The sequence below is a fragment of the Ilyonectria robusta genome (assembly GCF_021365365.1).
Source record: "Ilyonectria robusta strain PMI_751 chromosome Unknown BGZ61scaffold_31, whole genome shotgun sequence".
NCBI lineage: Eukaryota > Fungi > Ascomycota > Sordariomycetes > Hypocreales > Nectriaceae > Ilyonectria > Ilyonectria robusta.
Window position 1 is genome coordinate 72,147 of NW_025764465.1, and position 23,509 is coordinate 95,655.

The 23,509-nt window shown below is 49.8% G+C and overlaps 10 protein-coding genes across 10 annotated transcripts; 6 read left to right on the top strand and 4 right to left on the bottom strand.

Moving 5' to 3' along the window:
• Positions 1–186: 186 nt before the first annotated feature.
• BGZ61DRAFT_462386 (uncharacterized protein) lies at positions 187–2,338 on the bottom strand. The gene has a single exon (XM_046247284.1). It carries the CDS (start codon positions 2,175–2,177, stop codon positions 432–434), a length of 1,746 nt encoding a protein of 581 aa, XP_046097041.1. The 5' UTR covers positions 2,178–2,338; the 3' UTR covers positions 187–431.
• A 186-nt stretch (positions 2,339–2,524) lies between these two features.
• On the top strand, positions 2,525–3,552 carry BGZ61DRAFT_538864 (uncharacterized protein; the record flags this gene model as incomplete). Its single annotated transcript, XM_046254701.1, has 3 exons — positions 2,525–2,918; positions 2,966–3,455; positions 3,507–3,552. 3 exons carry the CDS (start codon positions 2,525–2,527, stop codon positions 3,550–3,552), a joined length of 930 nt encoding a protein of 309 aa, XP_046097042.1.
• A 527-nt stretch (positions 3,553–4,079) lies between these two features.
• On the bottom strand, positions 4,080–7,087 carry BGZ61DRAFT_561679 (chaperonin 10-like protein; the record flags this gene model as incomplete). The annotated part of the gene is made up of 5 exons (XM_046255822.1): positions 4,080–4,347; positions 4,404–4,774; positions 4,830–5,039; positions 5,099–5,275; positions 7,063–7,087. 5 exons carry the CDS (start codon positions 7,085–7,087, stop codon positions 4,159–4,161), a joined length of 972 nt encoding a protein of 323 aa, XP_046097043.1. The 3' UTR covers positions 4,080–4,158.
• On the top strand, positions 7,086–9,695 carry BGZ61DRAFT_367303 (alfa-L-rhamnosidase; the record flags this gene model as incomplete). The annotated part of the gene is made up of 1 exon (XM_046241773.1): positions 7,086–9,695. One exon carries the CDS (start codon positions 7,086–7,088, stop codon positions 9,693–9,695), a length of 2,610 nt encoding a protein of 869 aa, XP_046097044.1.
• Positions 9,696–9,810: 115 nt separating this feature from the next.
• Positions 9,811–11,361, bottom strand: BGZ61DRAFT_498951 (exo-polygalacturonase; the record flags this gene model as incomplete). The annotated part of the gene is made up of 4 exons (XM_046251341.1): positions 9,811–10,376; positions 10,433–10,633; positions 10,689–10,920; positions 10,975–11,361. 4 exons carry the CDS (start codon positions 11,359–11,361, stop codon positions 9,811–9,813), a joined length of 1,386 nt encoding a protein of 461 aa, XP_046097045.1.
• Positions 11,362–13,887: 2,526 nt separating this feature from the next.
• Positions 13,888–14,775, top strand: BGZ61DRAFT_484612 (uncharacterized protein; the record flags this gene model as incomplete). The annotated part of the gene is made up of 3 exons (XM_046249631.1): positions 13,888–14,182; positions 14,239–14,486; positions 14,536–14,775. The coding sequence occupies 3 exons, from the start codon at positions 13,888–13,890 to the stop codon at positions 14,773–14,775; spliced, it is 783 nt and encodes a 260-aa protein (XP_046097046.1).
• A 791-nt stretch (positions 14,776–15,566) lies between these two features.
• On the top strand, positions 15,567–16,191 carry BGZ61DRAFT_538869 (uncharacterized protein; the record flags this gene model as incomplete). Its single annotated transcript, XM_046254702.1, has 3 exons — positions 15,567–15,776; positions 15,830–15,948; positions 16,002–16,191. The coding sequence occupies 3 exons, from the start codon at positions 15,567–15,569 to the stop codon at positions 16,189–16,191; spliced, it is 519 nt and encodes a 172-aa protein (XP_046097047.1).
• A 621-nt stretch (positions 16,192–16,812) lies between these two features.
• Positions 16,813–19,315, bottom strand: BGZ61DRAFT_484614 (uncharacterized protein; the record flags this gene model as incomplete). The annotated part of the gene is made up of 5 exons (XM_046249632.1): positions 16,813–18,524; positions 18,577–18,709; positions 18,759–18,930; positions 18,985–19,072; positions 19,129–19,315. The coding sequence occupies 5 exons, from the start codon at positions 19,313–19,315 to the stop codon at positions 16,813–16,815; spliced, it is 2,292 nt and encodes a 763-aa protein (XP_046097048.1).
• A 1,123-nt stretch (positions 19,316–20,438) lies between these two features.
• BGZ61DRAFT_484615 (uncharacterized protein) lies at positions 20,439–21,809 on the top strand (the record flags this gene model as incomplete). The annotated part of the gene is made up of 3 exons (XM_046249633.1): positions 20,439–20,475; positions 20,530–20,628; positions 20,671–21,809. 3 exons carry the CDS (start codon positions 20,439–20,441, stop codon positions 21,807–21,809), a joined length of 1,275 nt encoding a protein of 424 aa, XP_046097049.1.
• Positions 21,810–22,593: 784 nt separating this feature from the next.
• On the top strand, positions 22,594–23,499 carry BGZ61DRAFT_140935 (DOPA-like domain-containing protein). Its single transcript, XM_046237280.1, has 3 exons — positions 22,594–22,965; positions 23,031–23,113; positions 23,166–23,499. Exons 1-3 carry the CDS (start codon positions 22,805–22,807, stop codon positions 23,438–23,440), a joined length of 519 nt encoding a protein of 172 aa, XP_046097050.1. The 5' UTR covers positions 22,594–22,804; the 3' UTR covers positions 23,441–23,499.
• Positions 23,500–23,509: the final 10 nt, after the last annotated feature.

Below are 23,509 nucleotides of genomic sequence, written 5' to 3' on the forward strand. Positions count from 1 at the left end.
AAAGTGATAGTTCTACACTAAAGCTACTATTGACGTTTAGTCGCAACGCTATTTGTAAATGGAGAGACATACTACCACCCATGTGGGAATGCCGCCTAGAATTAATGTAGGAACATGGAGTTAGATGCAGAGACTAGCCAATCAAACAGCGTATTATCACACAGTTTGCTAACCGCGCTGTGTTTGGTCCTTATGGCAGGTCTAGACCGCGTACACGTACATGTGTGCAGCAGCCTCATCAAGCTATCGATTGTCTGGGAGGGGCCGAAAGGGAATTTCGCCAGTGATGGTCGTTACCCAGAGATAAGAGTCATTATGCTGGCCATGGGAGTTGAAATAAGTGTGGATGTCAGCGTTATGTTAGGGGCAAGGACAAATCTTGTGTTGAACGCAATAGATATCAGAGTTACCAAAATAGCCCTCCCCGAATCTCAACGTACTATGTCCCTATACAATGGCAAACTGTACCGACCAAGTTGTCGCCCAGCGCGACCCCCCAAACCTTCCGGTTGATCAATGTCACTACCTCTATCATTCACAGCCTCCCAATCCAGCCACTTTCCGCTCAGGGTCAGCATCGAGAACACTTCGCCGTCGATACTAACCTTGAAAACAGTTTCTCGCCTGGAGCTCAAGCCAGCTGGGTGGTCTGCATAGATCTCGTATCGCCAGTATGTTCCTTTCCGCATATCGTACCACCAGCCTAGACGTTCAAGGTCATGGGGCTCAACTTCCAAAACCGTTGAAGGGTAATTCCCCTTGAATAAAACTAGAGACAGGGTCCCTTGCTTCATAACGTCTGGAATAAATCTTTGCTTAACAGTCATTTTGGCATCTGCCATTGTCCTGCGGAACGTTTCAATTCGCGAGGATTGGAGATCATGTTGCCACGCAATGCCTGCCTTCTCAAGTTCGTTTCGATTCACATCAGTCCACGCCCAGTCCAGATATTCGGTTGTCAAAATGCCGCCTTGGCGAGAGGCTTTGAGAGCCTTGACAACGCACAAGCTTTCAGCGTTAGGTTTGGTTCGGCCACCTTCCCAGTCGAGTCTCATAGCGTCAGCTAAACTCGCGATGATCTTTTCGAGATACCCGTCAACAAGCAGATTGGCTGAAAATCCCTCTGCGACAGTGTTACAGCCTTTCTTCGTAGCCAGAAACGCCCTGATTTCTCTGGTAATATCTGCGGGAAATGGGCCCTTTGGGAACAGTTCTTTCCATACCGACTTTTGCATGGATGCTATAATAGAGATCAGAATGTCCGGGTATTTCTGTGGCATTGCGCCCCAGTTTCTTCTCGATTTGTTGAAGTAGTTGCACCGCCGGACCACTCCTTTTTCTGTCCGTTCTAAGATGTCCCCTAAATGATCAAACGGGTCAAATAGGATAGAATCATTATCTAGCTTCCCGCTGATGTCACGATACAAGGCGTTGTCGAGATACCTGTGACAATTCGAATGGTTGTTTGCGGCGGCCCTCACGAGGTAAGGGCCAGCTAGTTTGTAGGCACTCGGTTGATCATTTTCGGGCTGAGATATTCCATTGGAAGATTGGAGCAAGTCCAGGTCTCTCTCTCTCTGCTCTTTCTCGTCATATTCGATCAAAGCGACCTTTCTCCGTGCGCCCTCTTCTTGACATTGCGTTCTGTACCGGCCAATGTTATCCCAGGTGTTCGAGACCCCTTGTAGAGCCTGTTGAAGGGCCATAAGTCTCTCTTCCTCTAATTCGAGCGATAAAGACTCTGTACGGTACGATTCGACCAGCTGCGTTCGCTGTCGACGGGTCGGGAGATTGAGACCACCCTTGCCATGATTCTTCTTTCGATCGTCGGAGTCGGAGTCGTCGGAATCATCGTCGTCGAATTTTCCAAGCCTACGCCTGCGCCTTTTTCTCTGTTCCTCTTGACGTCTTTGTGGGGTCGACGTTGCTCGCGATGAACTGGTTGGGGGAGGTTCTGCTCTCACAGAGACGGGTCGCCGAGAGACATGGCCTGCGACATTGCGGTACTCTGGATCCGGCAGTCCGGTACCGTGTTCGAGTAATCCGGCAATAGATTTCGGGCTGGACTTCGCGTGGAAGTCAGATTGCTGTGACTTGACGGGTTTCGCGACGAGGCTGTGTTGGGCATCAAGGACCACTCCGTTGTCCCGACTTGTCTCACTGTCTTGTGGCGTCATCTGGAACGATTTGATGCGGTGAGTTTGCTGATTGAATGGTGTTGGTCAAAATGGAATAAATAAATAGAATGAAGGTGCAAGATTCGGAGAGACGGCGGAGTAAATGTTCGCTGAAGTGAGCGGTATGAGCAGAATGCCCAACCTGGTTGCCTATTTGCCTCTTTGCCTCGTTCTGCCTTACTGCGCCGCAATCGCCACCACTTGATTAGGCATCTGCAAACAATCCAGACCATCCAATCAAGTCAAATCAAAGCCATCATGTGACATACGGCTGCATTCCTCAAGACCAGCCCCCAATGTCAAAATGTATCCGCCAAAGACTTCATTCAATCAAGAAACGCAGCGAAATGGGATCCAGGACATCCGCAGATACAACACGGTCTTCCACCTCTCGAAAGAGGTCTGTTGGAAATACTTCCCTGCACACAGTTCCAGAGGCTCCACCAACAGAGGAGGAGATCCTCCAGAAGCCATGGAAGTTCATCGGATACAGTGGATACGCGAAATTTATCTCTTCCGAAGACGACTTCCTTATCCTTCGTCGCTTTGATACGCTAAATACCAGAATTGCCTTAGCTCTCCAAGACGAAATTTGCGAACTCGAGGAGGAGCTGTCTGAACTGGACATCGCGTATAGCAGGAGGGACTGCGATGATCTGAGCAACGGCACTTTCAGAGACGACGACGTGGAGGAACGAAGGACCTTGATCGGAAAAATAACCAAGAAATTGTTTAAATATAGTAAGGAACTTTTAGTCTCTCATGCCACACAACACTGATAATTTTAGATGAATATGTGCTTCAACAATCGAGTTTGAGGAAATACCCCCAAGCGCCAAGCCGAGATGTTAAAAGCATACGAAATTGGCACTACAACTACGACTACAAGGCAATAGCAGCAGAGGAGCAAAGTTATCTAGATCATGAAAAGGACTTGTTGTGCGTGGTGCAAAGAGACAAGGCTCCTCTGCGTCGCCTGATCGACAAATCGCAGCGGCTACGCACACTCCCAATATGGAAGAACAAGACCAAACAAGCTCCAGATGTTGACATACAACACGTTTCATACTATTCCGACAAACGGATGGATGGATTTGCCTCTGGTGTGATTGTGGCGGTTGGCGTAATAATGCTCATCACGCCCATCTGGATCCTCCAAGCAATGAAGACTCTACAGGCCAAATTGGCGGTAATAACCGTTTTCGTGTTTGCCTTCTTGCTCATATTGTCGTTTCCAATGGCTTCAAAACCATTTGAGGCTTTGGGTGCAACAGCAGCGTAAGTCAAGTCGAGAAATCTCCCGTTGAAATGTGGACTAACAAGTCTTAGATACGCAGCGGTTCTCATGGTTTTCATCCAATTTGGTACTACATAACCCAAAGACTAGTTTCGGATGGCTTCAGCAAAAGAACAGAGATTCGGTCTTGTAAACAGTCGATGCGCAGACTGATATAGGCGGTGAAGTTAAGGTCTGGCCCTAACGAGTTGGAAGAGTTGGCTAAATAAGCGTTGTCAAGAATCTTCGTTCTTGTCATCACATCATCACATCGATCACCGGATGATACCATCAATCAAGGACAATACAATTGCTATGTCATCGTTATATTCACAAAACTGCTCTAATCTAGTGTCATCCCTTTAAGAGGTCGCATTGAAGTTTGCTGACTCGCACACCTCTGAGATACTTCAGCGGCGGCATAAATGAAATGCCATTCATCCCATCAAGTTCACTTTTCCTTGAAATATCCAAGATGGCCATTCACATAAAAGGGTCATCTGTATCTACGGTGGAACGAACTCGGTTTATTCACCGAACTAGAAGAAAAGTCGATATCTAGTTAACTGATGGACTACATTACATCTCCATTGAATACTCGAACCCGGGCATCCAGTCAGAGACCAGGTCATCTTCGACAAAAATTGCACTATGCATAAGGCCTGCAGAAATGGGACCCTCTTAGCCTAAGGATAAAAAGAGGAACTAGTTGAGCTTATATACAATCTTATAACCCGAGATCTTGCCATCCCTGAAAGCTTGGAAGCCTTCATTGACTCCACCCAACCCCTGGTCAATTACCCACGGGGTGTTTGGGCGAATCTTTCCCTGACTAAGTAAGCTAGGAAGCGCCTGATAGAATTCCGTGGCGAGTTGGTGGTCCTCCTCGGATGCCTGTTGAATGTCAGTACGTAGCAGAAGGACAGTTTCAACTTATAATTGCGGCTCACAGGTAAGATGCGGGAGCCCATCTGATGTTCCTTCAAGAAAGATGTGAATACAAGAATGGATGTAACCTTGGTTCGCGATGACACATGTTCGGTGAACTCTTTACTTGGACGCACGGTGCAAAGGATCCCTCCTGCCTCTCGCATGGCCGTAGATGCTGTAGCAGACGACGTCTCATTCCTGATCGTGTCGAAAATGTACTTCAGATTAGGCAAGGCAATTTGAATCTTTTTCACAACCTCAGGGTCTTTGTAGTCAAAGACGTGTTTCGCGCCCAGGGAATGGAGCAGCGGAAAATGGCGCGGGCTGCAGACTGTGGCCACTTTGAAGCCGAACAGGGATGCAATTTGTACGGCATAGAGACCGACGCTGGCTGATAATCGCGTCAGCAATTTCCGTATCATTGTTGAAAGCCCGTGGAAGCCTACTACTTCCAGCCCAGACGAGTAGCTCTACGTCTAAGCCCAGTGTTCGATCGATGTTAAGGCTCTGGGACCTAAACAAGGCTAGCCATGCAGTCGTCGCTGCCAATGGCACCGTCGCTGCCTGCTCTAGAGGGATATTGTCCGGAATCTTGAAGCAAATATTCTCGTCCGCAATCGTGTAGTCGCTGTAGGCTCCCAGGCCTTTGATTTCGCCTGTGAAGAAGGGTTTCAGTTAGCAGAGAACTTGTTCATGAATCACTGAAACAACGCACCTCCCCATATCAAGCCGGCAACCTTGTCGCCCTTCTTCAGACGTGAGACGTTGCTACCAACAGCGTCTACCCTGCCCGCAAAGTCACAGCCCAAGACACGCCCGTCTCCAAAGATCTTGTTGTCGAAGCATAGGACATCTGTCGGATTCTGCGCTGCGAAAGCCACCTTGATGAGGGCTTGGTTGGATGCCGGCCGAGGTATGGCAACCTGCTCCTCAACGAGAGTCGGCTTTCCGTACTTCTCCCGGATCACCAATGCCTTGCAGGTCCGTGGGCTCATAGTGTGGAAAAAAGGAGAGCGAATTGGCCGAGGTGCGCGGAGAAGAGTTGATGGCGAACGATGGAAGGATGCGAGAGGCCTAAACCGCTGAATCCTCATGTCCATGATAATTGATAAAATACAATTGGAAGGAGTGAGCTTCTATTTTTGCAGACAACTGAGGGGAGGGCTTTAAATACGTTTCGCCCCTGCGCTTAGAAATCAAATTTGTTGAAAGTAAATAACTGCCTGAGGTGGTTATTGGCACTGACAAGGGGATCGAACTCGAGATTGTAAGTGCCTAAGGCAGTTATTGTTCGTTATCTAACGCCAAGATCAACATTCCGCATTCGGATTTGTAAAGCTCGTCTATCCACTTTATTCACGCCAATCATAAGAGCTATAATCTTCATTCGTTATTGATATGAATGAAGTTGAAGAGCCATGTATGCGCCGGATGCCCGCCTTGTCTTGGTCTGGATGTTAGTGATAAGCGCTCGCTGTTTCGATTGCATGCGACTAGAACCGTGGGCTATTTGAGCATATGTGCAGGATTTATCTCAGATTTTGAAGCATTCTCCGAGTATTTGGTCGTCGCAATGAGCCAATCTCGCTATTTGTATTTACGATCGATTGCTACTCAGACCTGCCCCCGTGGTGCTCACACACTTTACCACTCTGTGGGTATTGGATCCCGTGTTCATAAAGTTGAAAAAGTATGGAGAGATCCCGGAGTTGTTGGAACTTCTTGTTTATATACTTGAATAAGCATGAGTGGGCATTTGTAAGTACACGTAGGACATATCGGTGGACTGGGTGGACGGGTGGACTGGGCGAAGGTGGACATAAGGGGGAAAAGGTTCGCATAGGTGGATGTGGGTGGACATACGTCTTCCCGTTTAGTCCATTCTGCCACGCTCTAACCACTCGCTCTAACACCCGGTTGTGATATCGGCAGTGATGCAGTCTCCACGCGGTAATCCCCCGGGTTCATGCCAGCTACGACCAGCCAGCTACACACTCTCAATAATACGTCACAAAACCACGCATATATACAATAGGACGTTTATACGGCATTACAAAGTAAATTGCAAGCAAAAGAGAGCAATATTCAGACAGACAGAATTAGCACATGGGCAGAAGACCCGAATCTATTCGTTGCTCAAGCCAGAAAATGGTATTCACTCCCGCAACCCAAAGTCGATCGCCTTTGACGGAATTTTGTCATGCTTATTTCTAATCCTATTCTACCCCGCCGTCGAACTTGTCGGGTAACATTACAGCGAGGTAAGAGGTCAACCAAGCTCCGCAGTTGTTCAAGACTGTGCTTGACCAGTGAAACATTGCAGCTCATCGTCATCTCGGTGGAGAGTACTACGAGGATCTGCAGTTACACTACCCCACAATATAAACGGCCCGTTTAGAAGTATCCAAATCGCCTGCCGAGGCTGCAAATGACCAGATCGGAGATGGACATGCTGTGATTTCCCCCGCATTTTAACCCCATGGGGGAGACCTCTCCACATTAACCAGGGGCTTTTGCCAAGAATGACTTGCCGGCGATATTTGCCGTCTAAGAAGTCGTTGCTTGGCTAATAAGTATCACCGGGTCAATACTGAGCGAAAAAATCGTATGGATTTCCGCCAAATTCACAGTATAAGTATTTGACAGTATATGTTACCAAAGTTTAGAAATCATGTGGACAATGCGTCTTCGCATCAGCAATCATGGCAATCTCAATCTCACAGTTGTCATTTGAGCATCATCGCTTAGCTCTTGGCATCGCCGAGACTGAGCCTAGGATCTCTTGGCGATTCGATGGCGTCGTCTCCAATTGGGAGCAGAGCGCATACAATATCGAAATTGCTCGGGGCTCAGCCAAACCCAGCCTTCACACCTTCAATACGTCCGACTCCCTCTTCGTGGAGTGGCCTGAAGAACCGCTTGATGTTGCTGAGCAAGCTTCAGTTCGTGTTCGAGCTCACGGCAATCAAGGGCAACCTTCAACACCCTGGTCTGATTGGGTGACTGTCGAGACTGGTCTCCTATCTTCGAAAGATTGGGCTGGAGCTGTGCCAATTGCAGCAAAGCGCAAGACCGAGAAGGGCAAAGCGAAAAAGGCCATCTACTTCCGCAAGGAGTTTCCCGTCAAATCAGCAATCAAGTCGGCCAGACTTTATATCACGGCTTTGGGCATATACGAAGCCGAGATCAACGGCCAGCGAGTTGGTGACGCTGTCTTGGCCCCGGGTTGGCAGTCCTACAACCATCGCCACGCATACGACACCTACGATATTACGGAGCTCGTTCAAGAAGGAGGCAACGCTATTGGCGTTGTAGTTGGCGAAGGGTGGTTCTCCGGCAGATTAGCCTGGGAAGGAAAGCGAGAGTTTTGGGGAGACACAATTGGTCTCTTCTCTCTGTTAACTGTAACCCTTGAGAACGGCAAGACTATTTCAGTACCAACAGACACATCGTGGACTGCCAATCTGGGTCCTATCGTTGCCTCTGAAATTTATGATGGCGAAACCTACGATTCCAGATTGGAGTCGGAGATTGAAGGGTGGTCATCAGCCAGTTTTAGGGATAAAGATTGGCTGTCTACCAAGGAGCTTGACCCTCTTGAGGGCTCGCTCGCTCCTCCCGATGGGCCACCAGTTCGAAAGTTGGAAGAACGACATATCGAGACAATCACCAAATCTCCTTCTGGAAAGACAATCATCGACTTTGGCCAAAACCTTGTCGGCTGGATTAGGCTGACTGTTGGAGGACCGAGAGGCACAAATATCACTCTACACCACGCTGAGGTATTGCAGGAAGGCGAGCTTGCATTAGGTCCGTTGAGAACCGCCAAGGCAACGGACAGCCTTATCTTGCATGGTAACGGTACGCAGACGTGGGAGCCTCATTTCACCTTCCACGGGTTTCGATATGTGCAAGTCGACGGGTGGCCAGATGACACACCCATCACAGACGATTCCATAACCGCCATTGTGATCCACAGCGACATGGAACAGACCGGATGGTTCGAGTGCTCCAACCACCTCCTCAACAAATTTCACTCCAACGTTCGGTGGTCGATGAAGGGCAACTTCCTGTCAATTCCTACAGACTGCCCGCAGCGCGACGAGAGACTGGGTTGGACTGGTGATGCCCACGCCTTCGGCCCTACAGCCAACTTTCTTTACAACACGGCCGGTTTCTGGCGAGGCTGGCACAAGGACATGTGGTCTGAGATGCAGAGAAACGACTCCATGGTTGTTCCTTTCTACGTGCCCACTCTTCCTCCCAACGGCCCCGCCGCGCCAGCTGCGGTCTGGGGCGACGTTGCCGTGGCAAACCCATGGAATCTGTACAAAGCGTCCGGAGATGTTGGTGTCCTCAAGGAGCAGTCTCACCAAGCTCAGGGCTGGGTTGATGTTGGCATTCCCAGAAATGAAGACGGGCTCTGGAACCGCAGCAGCTTCCAATTCGGAGACTGGCTGGATCCTACCGCACCGCCTGAAAGTCCCGCTGATGCAAAGACATCGGCAATCCTCGTCGCCGACGCCTATCTCATCCGCATGACAGAGCTTCTGGCCAACATCTCTAGCGCCATTGGAGAAGATTCCAAGGCAAAGGAATATCGCAAGAAGCACGGTAAGCTCCGAAAGGCATTCCAGAAGTCTTGGATGGAGGATGGCCACCTCGCGAACCAAACGCAGACTGCGTATGCTCTTGCTCTTAACTTTGGTCTCTATACCGATGCCAAAGAGCGCACGACTGCTGCCGAGACTCTTCGTACACTTATTGCGGACAACGACTACCTCGTCGGCACTGGCTTCGCCGGTACACCTGCATTGGGGCCTGCCCTGCGCGATATCGGTGCAGCTGATGACTTTTACAAGATGCTTCTCCAGACGAAGACACCCTCCTGGCTATATCAGGTCGTGCAGAATGGCACTACTACCTGGGAGCGTTGGGATAGCTTGCTGGCCAACGGCAGTCTCAATACTGGCACAATGACGAGCTTCAACCATTATGCGTTCGGTTCTGTTGCCGACTGGATCCACCAGAGTATTGGCGGATTAGCCCCTGCCGAGCCCGGGTGGAAGGTTGCTGAGGTCGCGCCAAAGCCGGGTGGCAACATCACCAGTGCAGATACGCGGTTCATCAGTGGTTATGGAGAGGTGAGGGCTCAGTGGTGGATCGATGGCGATGAGTTCCGCCTGAACTTGTGGGTTCCTCCGAATTCAAAGGCGAGGGTGACGTTGCCCAAGGGAGTAGAGGTTGAGGAAGTGGGATCCGGATATTACGAGTACAGTCAGTCTGGATACGAAGAGTACGGGGAACTATAGGGCTTAGGAACTTGGACTTTAGTCACCGATAGGGGAACAGTTTATCAATAACTATGCTTCGACTTCTACTTCCCCAAACTCCGTTTTATCTACAAGCCTCGTATTAACAGACCCTTTAAAAGTCCCGAACGGGGAAAGGACTAATGGACGCCTGGGCAGTGGTGCATTTATTCGCAAGCGCTGCCTTGGCCTCGGGACTATTGACGGAATAGCAGTCGGTGCCAATATCAGAGACGCCATCACAGATAACAAGAGGAGTTCCGCCGCAGGGGCTCTGCACGTTGAAGTCCTCAAACTTGATGTTCTCACAAACAGCATTCGGGTTAGTGCTGCAGGTCAACTTGGCCACGGCGCGGCCGTACTTGCCGGAGGTGTATCCGGTGAAGTTCTTGAAGAGGACGTTGGTGATGTTCATCTGCGAGGGGTACTGCGCGCACGTCGTCGAGTTGATGTTGAAGTAGCACGAGTCGATGTAGGCCGAGTACTCGTTGTTGGCGTTCCAGAAGTTGCGGAAGGTGACGTTGTCGATGAAGCCGTAGCCAACGTCAGGGCCGGCCCAGGTCTTGAGGCGGGCGCCGTGCTGGCCGTTGAGGAGCCAGACATTCTCGATGAGGACATCCTGGACGAATGACTTCTCGCCTTTGTACTGGCCGAGAGATCCCATCGACTGGCCGTGCGTGCCTGTTTTATGTGTGAGCATGATTGTACCCTCGAGTGGTCAATTGCGTGGCTCTTACCATTGCAGTACATGGTGTCAACGTGGATGTTGGTGGCATTGCTCTTAGGTGAGAAGCAGTCATCACCAATGTTGACCCATGCGCGCTCTACACTGAGGTTTTCAATGTTCAGCGAGTCGAAGAAGTCAGTGTTCTTGGGGAGAACGGTGGCGTTGTTAGACTGCGCAGTGCAAATGACATCGCGGAAGGCAATATCCTTGGCTAAGAAAATGTTAGTGAATCAGGCCATAAAGCGCACAGTCTGCTCGGAACTCACAGGTAACGATAAATGTAGTCCAGCAAGGTGAGTCTTTGAGGTGAATGCCCTCAATCGACAAATTGGTGGCATTCTGGGCGTAGAAGAGGATGGGGCGCAGATATTCGTTGTCAGGGTCGAGAATCTCGAGTCCTGAAAACTCATTCCACCAGCGCTGGCCGTTTCCGTTCAGGACACCCTCGCCATAGAACTTGATGTTCTTACCTCCCAACTTCCAGAACATGAGAGAGTTCTATGATTTAAATTAGTAGGCTTCACGGGTGGTTCAAAGACATCGGCAACTTACCTGGAACGGGTGAGTGAAAGCATTCGCTTGCCAATACGCGGTATCGTTGGTGAACTTGATCTCGCCCTCGAGATGGATGTGAATATCGTTCAACCAGGTCAAGTCCAAAGGCTTGCCGATCATGTAAGTATGCCCCTTGGGAAGGTAGAGGGTGCCACCATGGTTCGCCTTCTTCAAGCCCTTGAAAAACGCATCCGAGACATCATCCTTGTCATTCTTGGAAGAACGGATGGTGACCTTTTTGCGGTGGTTGAGGGTGGGAGCCTTCCAAGGATGCTTGGTTCGGAACTCGGCAATGTTCCTTGGCACGCCGGCAGGGAGCTCAACGGCGCTCACAAGAGCCCCTGCGAGGAGGGAGACGAGTGGAAGGACAGCGGATAGCTTCATGGTGATTGACTGAACAGCACCGTGATGAGGAACTCTGGCAAATCGAAGAGACTGGACCTGCGTGAGGACTGAGCGAGCTGGAGACGAATTGGCCTTGGCGATGGGCTCGATTTATACATCTTTTCTGTTCCCCCTTGCGATCCCATCCCTGCTCTGGATCCTGGCGATGAGCCTTAGTGCCCTGCACGGTTCGAAGCAAAAAAACAACCTTCAATAAGGCGGTATACATTGTGGGGGGCGGGGAAGCAGGGAACAAGTCAGCATGTTTGGGGTATTCGCTTAACAACTGATCCGAGCATTCTTGGTGTAGAGTGCGTATGGTTGAGGTGCTGAAATTGCTAGGACCAACGCCGATATTACCTTGGGGGTTCTTCAAACACTCGCCTGCTCGAGTCATCACATGCATAATGGGGTATTTTCCGTCGTCCGCTCATTTTGCTCCGCAACAATCCACCTATGAGCAGCTTGGTGTGTATCTCGGGGCACGACTAAATTGAGGGGTTTCGGTCATTTCGACTCGTTTCGGCCGCATCACCAGTTGCGATACGACGCTGGACGAGGTGACAAACATCAGTTCTAGAGGAATTAGACTGGAGACGGGGATGATCGACCCTAGTCGGGCCAGCACACTGTGACATGATTGATGGAAAGAGATATCCCGTCCAGCGGAAATATTTCCCCACAGCGGAAGGGCCCTCCCCCACACTTGGAGATCCCCCGCACACTGGTGATCATTACTCGGGTTTTCCGTCGGCTAGAAAGTCCTCACTATTGATTCCCTGTATTTGGGTGCTTTTCAATCAGTCGTAGAAGATCTAATCATACCTGTCCTTGCATCAGCTGGTGACTGGGGTGAAATGAAGTGTGGCACATGCCTAAGTAACTATGCCTAGTTCAGGCACCTCAGCGTATTCGAGGGGGAGAAGATCTCCACTGTGTTGAGTCGGACTATGCTACGGTAGCCTTTGGGGGTGGCGCCTAATTACGTTACAACATGGTCATTGACAGCTACTAACTTTAGGGGCTGGGAGAAATTGCGAAGGGCATTCTTTGGCGTGAGTGAAGCGGAGCTCTTGTCTGTGCCTGGAAATACAATCGCAAAAGTCGAGCTGAGTTAATCCACACCGCTGCGTTTTCGTCCAAGTAAGGGCATGCAAAATAAATTGATAGCTGTCACGAATACAAATACAGCCAGTTCATATACCGCAATCAAATCATAAAAGGAATCTACCTCATATTGCTGAGTTCTCACGATTCTGCTGTCTCCTTCCCGATCTCACGAGAGTAACCCCAAATCACCCCGAGGCATTCTATTTTGCCACCACGCCGGGTTCTTAGAATATCCAAAAAGCTGATATTTTATTTTTGCTCTTCAAAAGATGAAGGCCACCGCCAGTGTTCTATTCGGCGAATCTGCGGTATCAACTTCCGTGATCGGAATTCAATGCGGTGGCGAAGGCCTCTCCCGACAATGCTGCTGCTCCAAATCCAACCAGTATTCAAGCCATTATCGATCACATTGAAGACCAGGGTAAAATTTATACTTCCCGGGAGCATACTAGCAAACATCTCGTCTGTGCTTACTACGACGCTACGACGAATGACAGCCCAAGAAGCATCGATCTGCATTGAGGCTCTTCTTGAGTAGGGCTGCTACAAATCCGGCACTTACTTAACTGAGAGGATAAAGCAGCGACCCATCAAACTGTTCAATTGGAATTGGTTTTATATAGGAGCCACTGAGGTGCATGTAAAAAGGTCAATCTGCATGCGAATCCGGCCTGGAAAATCTATCCAAGTCTAGGGTAGCTTTCGTCGCAATATCCCTCTTGGATAACGCCTCGTGTGCGCTCCAGACTTGAGCACTACTTGGGAGTGTATAAACTACTCGCACAGAAAATACTCCATTCGTAATGGTTTTTTGTATCAATCATTTATCAGCTATGATACCACACATGTTCTCACCCTTGGACCACCGTGAATGATAACAAGCTGCGTCAGTGGGGACCCGCAAGACCAGGGGCACCATTTTCCGGTATTGGAATGGCAGGAATTTTTCAGGATCGGTGGAACTCCGTGTCGGTTTGTTTAGTCGCCGACATGCCGATCACTTTCAAGGTCATGATCCTTGACGCAATTTAGTTGCGGTCGCCTTTCGACGCAACACCATTTTCCCAAAATAGCTAGATCCAACCATTTACCCAAACGGGAAGCACCGGCTTGGATCTCTCCGCCTCGAATCCCCGACCGCTGATGATAGCGCACACCATTTTCCTAACACGGCTAGACTTGCTCTATAGCAAAATCACGAACCTTCGAACATTTGGTAATTGTTGTGAGTGAGAAAGATTCAGATAGCAGGGCAAAGCAGCTCTAAATCAAATATAAATATTACAAATTATCCTGACAGATTTTTTGTCTCTGAGACTTGCAATCCATTCCTACACCAGCTACCAGGACTCCAAGTGTCGCTCCTAGCCACCGGGATATCGAACACTCATCAATACCTTTTCAATCGCCTCCATTATGCCTGCCGACACCTTGTCTCTAGCTGGCAAAGTCGCCATTGTCACCGGTTCCGGCCGGGAGAACGGAATCGGAGCTGGAATTGTCGTGGCTCTGGCTCGTAACGGGGCAGCTGTCACCATCAACTACGTGTCTGACTCTGTAACAAAGAGAGCACATGATCTTGCCGATAATATCAAAGCTGATGGTGGACGAGTGACTGTCGTCCAGAGCACTGTTGATACTGAAGAGGGGGCCCAATTTCTCGTTCAGGAGACCTTGAAGGCTTTTGGAACAGACCACATTGATATTTTGGGTGAGTCTCTACACCTCATCTGGAGTATTTAGAGACACGACTGACATCATGTCTAGTTAACAACGCTGGAACTGGGTTCGCAGGCGACACTCTCAAAGTCAAGCCCGAAGAGATTGCAAAAATGCTCGACGTCAACGTGAAGGGGCCAGTCTACGTCGCACAAGCTGCAATCCCTCACATGCCTCATGGAAGCCGAGTGATTAATATCTCCTCAATTGCGGCGAGACTCGGCCTCGACGATCTGCCCATCTACGGCGCATGCAAAGCCGCTCTAGATAGTCTCACCTGGTCGTGGGCTAAAGAGGTATGAAACACCCAATCACATGGTCATTTCCAGGACTAATTAGACGTAGTGGGGACGAAGCAGAGGCATCACTGTCAATTCTGTTGCTCCAGGCCCCGTCGTGACGGACGTCGTCCCTCCAGAATTTGCCGACGTTCTCATGCAGCCCCTGAGAGACTTAACACGAGCTGCAGACAGATTGGGTACTGCTGAGGACATCGCTGACGCCGTGCTTCTTTTGGTGTCGGAGAAGGCGCGTTGGATTACTGGGCAGTATATTTCAGTTAGCGGAGGGATCACTGGTCTCTGATCGCCGTATGCTGGAGAGAGGCCAGTAACGGAATGCACATGTACTTTTTTCTCTTGTTGATAACATCGGAACCTCGAGTACATGGCCTATCACAATGCATGCGAATCTTACCTATCACACCTAATGACGCTGATTATGACGGCTCTTGGCTGCCAGGTTGCCCCGTTTTTGTCAGATTGCTTATAAATCGTCACCTCTCCTACCATTGAGACCAGAGGTTTCTTTCAGTTCATCCAAAAATCCACAAAGAACACTCTCGTATATGAAACTGATATCACTCCTGCCTCAGAAATGGAGTCATCGCCATCTATCCAACAGAAGCCGGCTTCGACCCCACAGCTCGTATTTGTCACCGTCGCTCATCCGAACGAGATGAAAGATCGGGACACGTAGACAAAGATCAGTCGCCATGTTATGAAAGAGATTGGACGGTCTAGGAGGCGAAAGCCCCGGAAAGATCAACTTGTCTTCTCCACGCCAGAGAAACCACCATCCCCCGAAGCCCGCGAAGCCGTAGCCACACAGCTTGACAAGCACATCCAACAAACATCGAATTTCCCGACGCGGCAAAGTCCACAATCAGCCCTACCGCAATCCTCTTCGAGTATATTCAGTCCCCCAGATTCAGACCGTGCCTTCCTTTCTCCTCCTGTCTCAACTCCGGCGCGGAGACTCATCAGCTTTCGTATGACAATTGGCATTAGCACGCGCTCTCTTATTGACTGTGTTTAGTGAATAGAGATGACTCTTCGATGTGCCGAGTGTTTCGAATGACATGTTTTACCCTGGCAATGGCCGATGATGGCGCCATGTACATGGCTCTCGCGGAGTCCGCACTCTACACGGGGCAGAACACTCAGGACTCTCTCATACAAGAAAACTCACACTCTTTGCAGCACTACACAGCCTCGCTTGGGCTATTGAATGGCCGCCTACGGAATCGAACTAGCTCTATTGTCGAATCTCTCATTGGAATGATGATATTCCTTTCTGCCTACGATGTAAGACTTCTTTCTTTCGCGCTCCATTTCTAGGCCTACCTAATACCCCCTAGCTGCGAGTCCGCAATTTTGTGCGGTGGTCTATACATATGGACGGGCTGCAGAGGATTATTGAATCAAGAGGCGGCTTATATACACTCAAGTCATACCATCTTCAGAGGTTCCTCATCTGGTACGTCAAGGCCAAGATCTGACCTGTGGTCCATATTACTAAACTCCGCACAGGTCAGATATGGTTGGCTCTATGTCACTGGACACACCGCCCCGGTTTCCGCTCCATGGCTGTATCGTGAGCACCTTGCATGAATATCCCGTTTCACCAGTCCTTTCTGGGACATTGTATACTCTGCAGGACCGATGCCCAACTCTGTGGGATATCTGCCCACTGCTAGAGTCTCTTTCTGGTCTGGCATAGCTGGCTTCCAAAAGTTTGCCCTTCAATTGGTATAAGAATACCGCTTTGACCCAAAACTTTGGCCTTCTCGTGCATAGCATGCTCAACTTGCCGCGGCGCGAGATTCCAGCAGATCAGAACAACCCTATGACACCCGGACTAGCAATGAGAGAAACAATCCGGCTGGCATCGCTATTGTTCTTGACGGCACCGGTCAACTACCTAGCTGCGAATATGGACTTGTATAGTGATCATGGAGATGGATTCCAAAAGTTACTGGCTTCCAGAGCACTGGACTGGTCGGGTTTGGAAGACCTTGAGCTGTGGGTGCTGGTCATCTGTATGCTAACTGTGAATAATGAAGATCAGACGGGGATTGTGTCTCGCATTCATGCTATCATGAGCATGAATTGGCTAGACTGGCAGGGAGTGCTTCAAAAACTGAGACAAATTGCTTGGATGGACAGTGTTTTCTCCAACGAGGCGAAACGTTTGGAAACACGACTTAACTAGATTCATCTCAGGTCTCTGGCTGTAGAATGCAATGTCAATCTAATTGGAACAATCTATATGTTCATCTACATATTCTTCATCCGCTGGCGGTCTCTATTAGGCCTCAAGCGTCTCTAATAATTCAAGCGTCTAGAAAACAACTCTCTTCGTCGGGAGCGGACCGTGCTCGACGAACTTAACGCGCTCGTCATCCCGCTTGCTTCGTCTCTCCTTCTTAGAGTGGGTTGCGCCGGACTTGTAGTCGTCACCTCCAACAGCAAGGAGAGCACCGGGAACCGCAGGCCACTTCGCCGTAGACCAGACCGCGGGGGTGAATTCTGGCGTCGTGTCGCCGATGGTGTTGTCGTCGTTGACGGTTGAGCCGGGGACACACTTGCCACCGTTCCATGCAACCTCTGCGACGCCCTCCCAAATCTTGGTCACGTCGAAGACCATCTCAGTGGTGTAGAACATCTTGCAGTGGGCTGCCTCGTAGACGAACTGTAGTGGCAGGCTGTTCTTGAAGCCAGGCAGGTATTGGTTCTGCGTGTTGATTGCTGTGTCAGTAATCAACAGAGGCGCTTCTTCGACGCTAGGTAGATCCAACGTGTATGGGACCATCCCTTCGGTCTTATTGAGCGCAAGGTTGATGTCTCCCTGCACCTGGGCAAGCTTGAGAACAACACCACCCTTGGTTCCTCCCATCGCCTGCATTGGTGCGCTCAGAGGGCGACCGCCGATGGCGATGGTGCGCACGCCGCCGAGGCGCGACATCCAGCCAGTGAAGAGGGGGCAGGAAGAGTGACACGAAGCGTCAGTGAGGATGACGATGTTATCAGCCTTCAGGTATCCAGAGGACAGGGTGTTGTTGCTCGGGAAAGTCGCCGAGTCGTCGCTGCCATCGCCGAATGCCATCTCGACAAGACCGTTGGAAATCAAGTGAGTGAAGTCGTCTCCGTTGAAGGTTTGCGGCCCAAAGATTTGTTTCCAGCTCTTGTAGGGCTTGCCATTTTCGTTCTTTTCGGAAGCAATCAGCGCCGAGTCGCGGTCCTCCCACACGTTCTCGCCGATCCAGTCGAGAGCATCCGTAGCCCGCATGCGGTAGCCGTCGTCGAGCTTAACGTCAGGCAATATCTCATGAAGGAGGTCGACAGCTGCAGCGACAAAACCACCTCCATTGCCCTGCAGATCAATGACGAGCTTTTTCTTGCCAGCTTCTTCGAATGCACTGAGGAAGGAAGTGAGAGTCATGTAAAATTCCGTGAGGTCTTCTGTCGAATCCAGATTGAAGCTCGAGGGTGCCTCAAACGCATTGAGAACCAAGACTCCGACATCTTTATACTCGGTCTCGTTAAGGAAGTAGCCAGAAATCCAATTTGCGGAGTGCTTGGAAACTGGGTAGGGGTAGCCAGGTACAGTTGGGCTAGCCTCGTCGCTTGCGGTGGTTGTCGTCTCTGTAGAACCGGGAGTTGTAGTGGGTGTCGAGGGCTCGGTCGTCGTGGGAGCAGCTGTCGTTGCGACCGTCGTCGGAAGTTCAACTTGTTTATGGAGAGCCTCGGGGGAATCGATTTCTGAAAAGTCCACCTGGACTATCGCAAAGTTTTCAAAGGTTGCCCGCGAGCCGTTTGTAAACTCGAAAACAGTCTCCTCTCCAATCGAGGTAAACTGTGTTCCTGAAAACGAGCCTTCTGAGCCCTGTCCTACTTTTGTGATGCCCTCGAATACCTCGTTGTACAAAGCGTCAGGATCCTGGCCTGATCCAAAGGAGGTGAGCGTTTCGATATATTCCAGGATTGGCATGCCATCGACGGTCATGATATCGGATTTGGAATAGCCCTCGAGAAGTGATTTCTTGGCGTCCGCTGTTGTCAATGTTAGAACCTCATCTGTAGAAACTATCATGGGTTACGTTACCAGCCAAGTACACCTTCGGGACGTTGCATCCATCATCGGAGACAGATACCAACCCACCACCGCCGCGAGCGAAGGTGAATGCGTTAGCCAATGGAAGAAAGATGCCGAAGTGACCATCTTTGACACGGCTGGTCTGAAAAAGTGTAAGCGGGGTCCGACAAAAAAGCCCTCACGAAACATACCACTGCTGTAAACTCTCGAATGAAATCGTACTGGCTATCGTACGATCCTTCGAGTAGCTTAGCCTTTATTCCCAGCAGACCCCCGATAAGGTCGACACCGGGAATCAGGTACTCGGCCGGTGGACGAGCCAGATATTCCAGCGTGCTTTGGAACTCCATGAAAGGTAGAAGACTAGACACATCGAAGTCAGGATTAAACACTTGTAGTAGTGGACGGGGATCTTACTAGTCGATGAATTCGATATCCTTCGCAACGTCGACTTTGATCGATCGGAGACATTTCAGAGCCACAGACGGAGGGACGAGGACAGAACCTAGTATGCATTATCAGCCAATTAGGCCAAGAGAACTTTCCAAGTGGATTTCTTACCTTCGGGATCCTCAGCTTGCTTGGCAACATACACTTTGTGAATCGCAGCACAAGCTCCAGTGGGAGGGCCCGGAGTCGGCGTAGAGCTTGGAGTGCCTGAAGGCGTGCCAAACCCTTCCCAGTAAGGAACTCCGGCACTCGCCGTTGCGGAAAGCGCCAGACCGGCAAAAATGGGAGAGGTTCGCATCGTGGATAGATGTGAACTAGAACCAGATGTGATGATTAGGATTGAGCAATGCTCTGAAGTACGACAGTCTTGGGACTCGACCGGAATTATTTAACATGCGAGCCCAACATCTTTATGGCGCTGCGCGGAGACATTTGCACCATTGTCCTAGTTCAATCTGCATCCCATCTGACGACTTGGGGGCTATGCGTACGGTATGTACCGTAGCTGATGACAGGCGCAGAGCACATTTGGCGCGGCTGATAGGTGAGAAATTGGTACTTTTGGGTGAACGTGGCTGTGGGATTATTTTTGGAGCTCCAACGTGCAAAATGGCTCCTCATCCTGCTGATGCTACCGCGGCTGGGCTTACTCCGAGAAGTGCCGGGGGCTGAAGGCTGTGGGACAAGGTATTCATTGGTCGCCTGGTATGCAGGCCATGCTCACTATGTGGAGTTTGGGTACTTTGGTGGTTGTTTTGGTGAAACGTGGATAGAGAACGCGACGAGCCGAGAGAGCCGATGACTAGAGATGGGAAGAACTTTAGTCAGAGGCTTGCGAAGTATCAAGTCAGAATGAGCAAGTATAGTATAGAGGCCTCTCAGAATCAATTGTATCCAGCGTGCACGCTCTATGGGCGCATGAGTGGCATCTAAATGAAATCGTGGATTTGTCAAAGTGGCTGTGCGACACAAAACGGCATTTCATATTGCAAGACAGCACACTACTAGAAAAATAATTGCTCCATAGAAACTATTGAATTATTGCCCTTGCGATTGCCATCTATCCTCTAGCATCTTCTACTCCGTGCTACCTTGTTATTCTTACAACACTTCAAACTCGAATAGAGGTATTAAAGGCCGCCCTCTAGTCATACTCCTCGGTTTTCGGCTTCTCATAGTTATGTATACACTTTTAGGAACTCCAAATGGACTGCCACAGCCCACCCGCAGAGAAAGGTCGTCTGTAATTCACAGCATTCATTCGCACTAGCCACACACCGTGTCAGCCACACTTGACTTCCACGCCCGAACACTGCTGACGTAACACTTGGGCAGACTAAAACTTACCTGACTGTCTGGCGAGTGGCGGGCAACCTTTCCCTCTCGTTCACCACCCCTCTCCAGTCAACCAACACATCACTATGTCAGTTCTGTCAGTTCTAGTATTTATAGCCCATGGTAAATCCTTCGTGTAGCTCTCCACCACAGTAGAATACTGACAAAATGTCGCAGGGACTTCTCTCCGTAGGGGCTACTCCCAAAAACCACCAGACGATGCGACCCTTCTCGAGCTGTTCTCACGCATCCTCGTGGGCCAAGAGAAATCCCCAAGTATGTCCTGTGAATTATTTATCGTTTACACTTTCATTCTAGCAACGGCTAATTCGACTCAAGGCGAACTCTGCGCCGCGTTGGAACAAGGCATCAACTTGAGTTGGGAGGGTGTCTATGATTTTGTTAATCCTTTTGGCGACAGCCGAGGTGGTTTATTCAACAGCGTTTGGACATTCTATTTCAACAAAGATGTGCTTTTCCTCACAAAGCAGGATCGATTCTGCTCAACGCCTCTCGAACTTGCTTGTGAAAGACTGCTCACTCTGGACGATTTCGAGCTGCTAAGCTCACCTACGCCAACACCCCCAGACGAACAGACTCTCCCAGGACCCTACTGGGACCCTGAACTTAACCACTTACCGCAGAAAAGGGCGTTTGTGGGCAAAATTCTCCGTGACTTTGCCTACACATGGCGACATGTTCTTCGAAGACAAATGAACACCACAGCGTTTGTTAAGCTGGCATATGCTACCATCTGGATCTCAACAATGCAATTTACTCTAATAGAACGCACGGGATTCGAACATATCGCTATCGGTGGACCATATGTTCAATTGGTCGACCTGCCAAGCTGGAAGACTCCCGAGGCGACTCTCGTCCAAGTGGGCTCGTCCTGGTTTGCCTTAGCACAGGACATCGAGGAGGGAGTTAAAATGGTACGACGCCATATGAACAGTCACCCATCGCTCAAAGACGCTACGACCAATGTGGTAACGTATGCTATCCTAACTCCTCGGCAAGTCGTTCTTTGCAAGGTTCAGGGGAGTGAGCTCGTGCGGACACGGCCAGAGGCACTATTCGACGACATTTCTCCATCCGATACCGCTATCGACATGATTTTCTGGGCAACCAACACGACTCACACCGAGCCACAACCAATTACAATCAACTTTCTTCCTGTTGAGATTCAGGATAGAATTCTCTATTATGCAACAACTAGCTTAGTTGCGTCAGCCAAATTGGGATGTGAACTTGGTCTAGGGTCGCCGTTCTCCTGGGCTGATAGAGGCGTAAAGATCGGGGTTCAAGAGTTCAAGCGGCACAGGTTTGAAAGTTCGCCCGTAGAATCCCAAGTCGCTTTCAATGGAATGATGAGCGGCTTGTCCTACAAGCGGGAGCGCGGGTACCAGGCAACACCTTTTAGGCTAACCCCAGTTCTACCTCCTAGACCGAAGTAGTTCGTACGGTATGCTGAGCATGTATATATGCTAGCAGCCCATCAAACGGAAGTGGGTCCTGTGGCTTCCGTAGCTGAACGATGAGGTTGTTCCACGATGTTCTTGGCCTGGAGCTTCAATTCAGCCCGAATAGCTTCAGCCCTAGTAACTACAGTCAACAACCTTGCGACTGCGGATCTCTGGGAACCATTCTCTCCAGAACATAGTAGGACTAGTCAAACGCAACACAGGATCCGATGTTGAATCAGTCCCGTTTGAAATGGTTAGTACTTTTTAAGCACTACCATCCACATGCTAAGGCCGCCAGTGGTTACCCTAGACCTATCGGAAGTGGCCAGATTACGCAACAGTGCATAGCTGCAATGGTGGCGAAGTAAGAAGAGATATTATCGATATGGTGAGCTCAAGGTTTATAAAAATTCAAGCAGATACGCACAAGGGGCGAGCAGTATTGGGCATGAGCATCTGCTTAGAACACCGTGCCACTCCACACTAAAAAAACATCACCACTTTAACATGCATTCTTTTTCCTGCCTTTTGCCATCAACACGCAAGAAAGTATTGACGCAAATAGTTTATATCACCAACTATCGCCGGCTAATTTTTATCCCAAACTAATCGTCGTGGCCTCTCTCGGAATATTCCGCTTTCTGTGTCTAAAAATGCGTCACGCCACGGTCTCTATCATCCCACCCCATTCCGATTTCAAGTTCTGCCATTCCCGACCGCCTCACTGCCGCGCGCGGGTTCCGCTGTGCTGACAAACAGCAAGTTGGCTGAGTAACACGCGCGCGCTGACAAACCTGAACGAGCTGAGTTGGACAAGACCAAAAGATTTCCCCTCAAATGACGCAATACGAAGCAAGGCGCTGGTTATAAAACCATAGCGTTATAAGGCTCATCACAGTCTGTTTGGTCTATTTCCCGCCCCATACGACACCTACTGCAAGTGATCGCCAAGTCTATCTAACACGATCCAAGAACAACTTCCAAAGATGGTTTACACCTCTCCCCTCGCTGGCTATGAAAACGCACCGCCGTTGCCCGATGAGAGGGCAGCGGATGGGAAAAGCTACGTGAATCCACCAGCAGAGAAGCTGAGCGAGGCGTATGAACAATTCATTGATCCGCTTGACCGGACAAGACGGGGTGGTTTGTAAGTCGCCCTCGTGGATTCCACAGTCGGGCTCCATGACAAAATATTAATTCCTCTATCTTTAGCGACGTCCACATCTACTACCTCCAGACAAATCCGGAGCAGTCAAAGTATGCTAGCGAGCTCTGGCAACGAATCCGAAGAGAATGTGGGTTATTAACCAACCATCTTCTCAATACCGGTTGACTGATGATTGATAGTTCCCGAGTTGAGAATCTACACGTTCTGGGACAAGCCTATTGGACCCCACCCGGTGGCCATGTTTGAAGTCAATCTTTTCACTCCAGCACAATTCGGCGCCTTTATCTCGTGGCTGGCCATCTGGCGCGGGCCCCTGTCCGCCCTTATCCATCCAAACGTCGTACCAGAAGAGGGTGCAAATCGTATGGAATCTGAGAAGAGGGATCACTCCGAGAGAGCAATTTGGATGGGCGAAAAGTATCCGTTGGACTTGAGCCTCTTCGATCGCCGATAAGTTTAGGTTAAATCGTATTATGCGTTAATAAATAATAAAAGCAACGTTCAGCATCACAATTTCAGAATT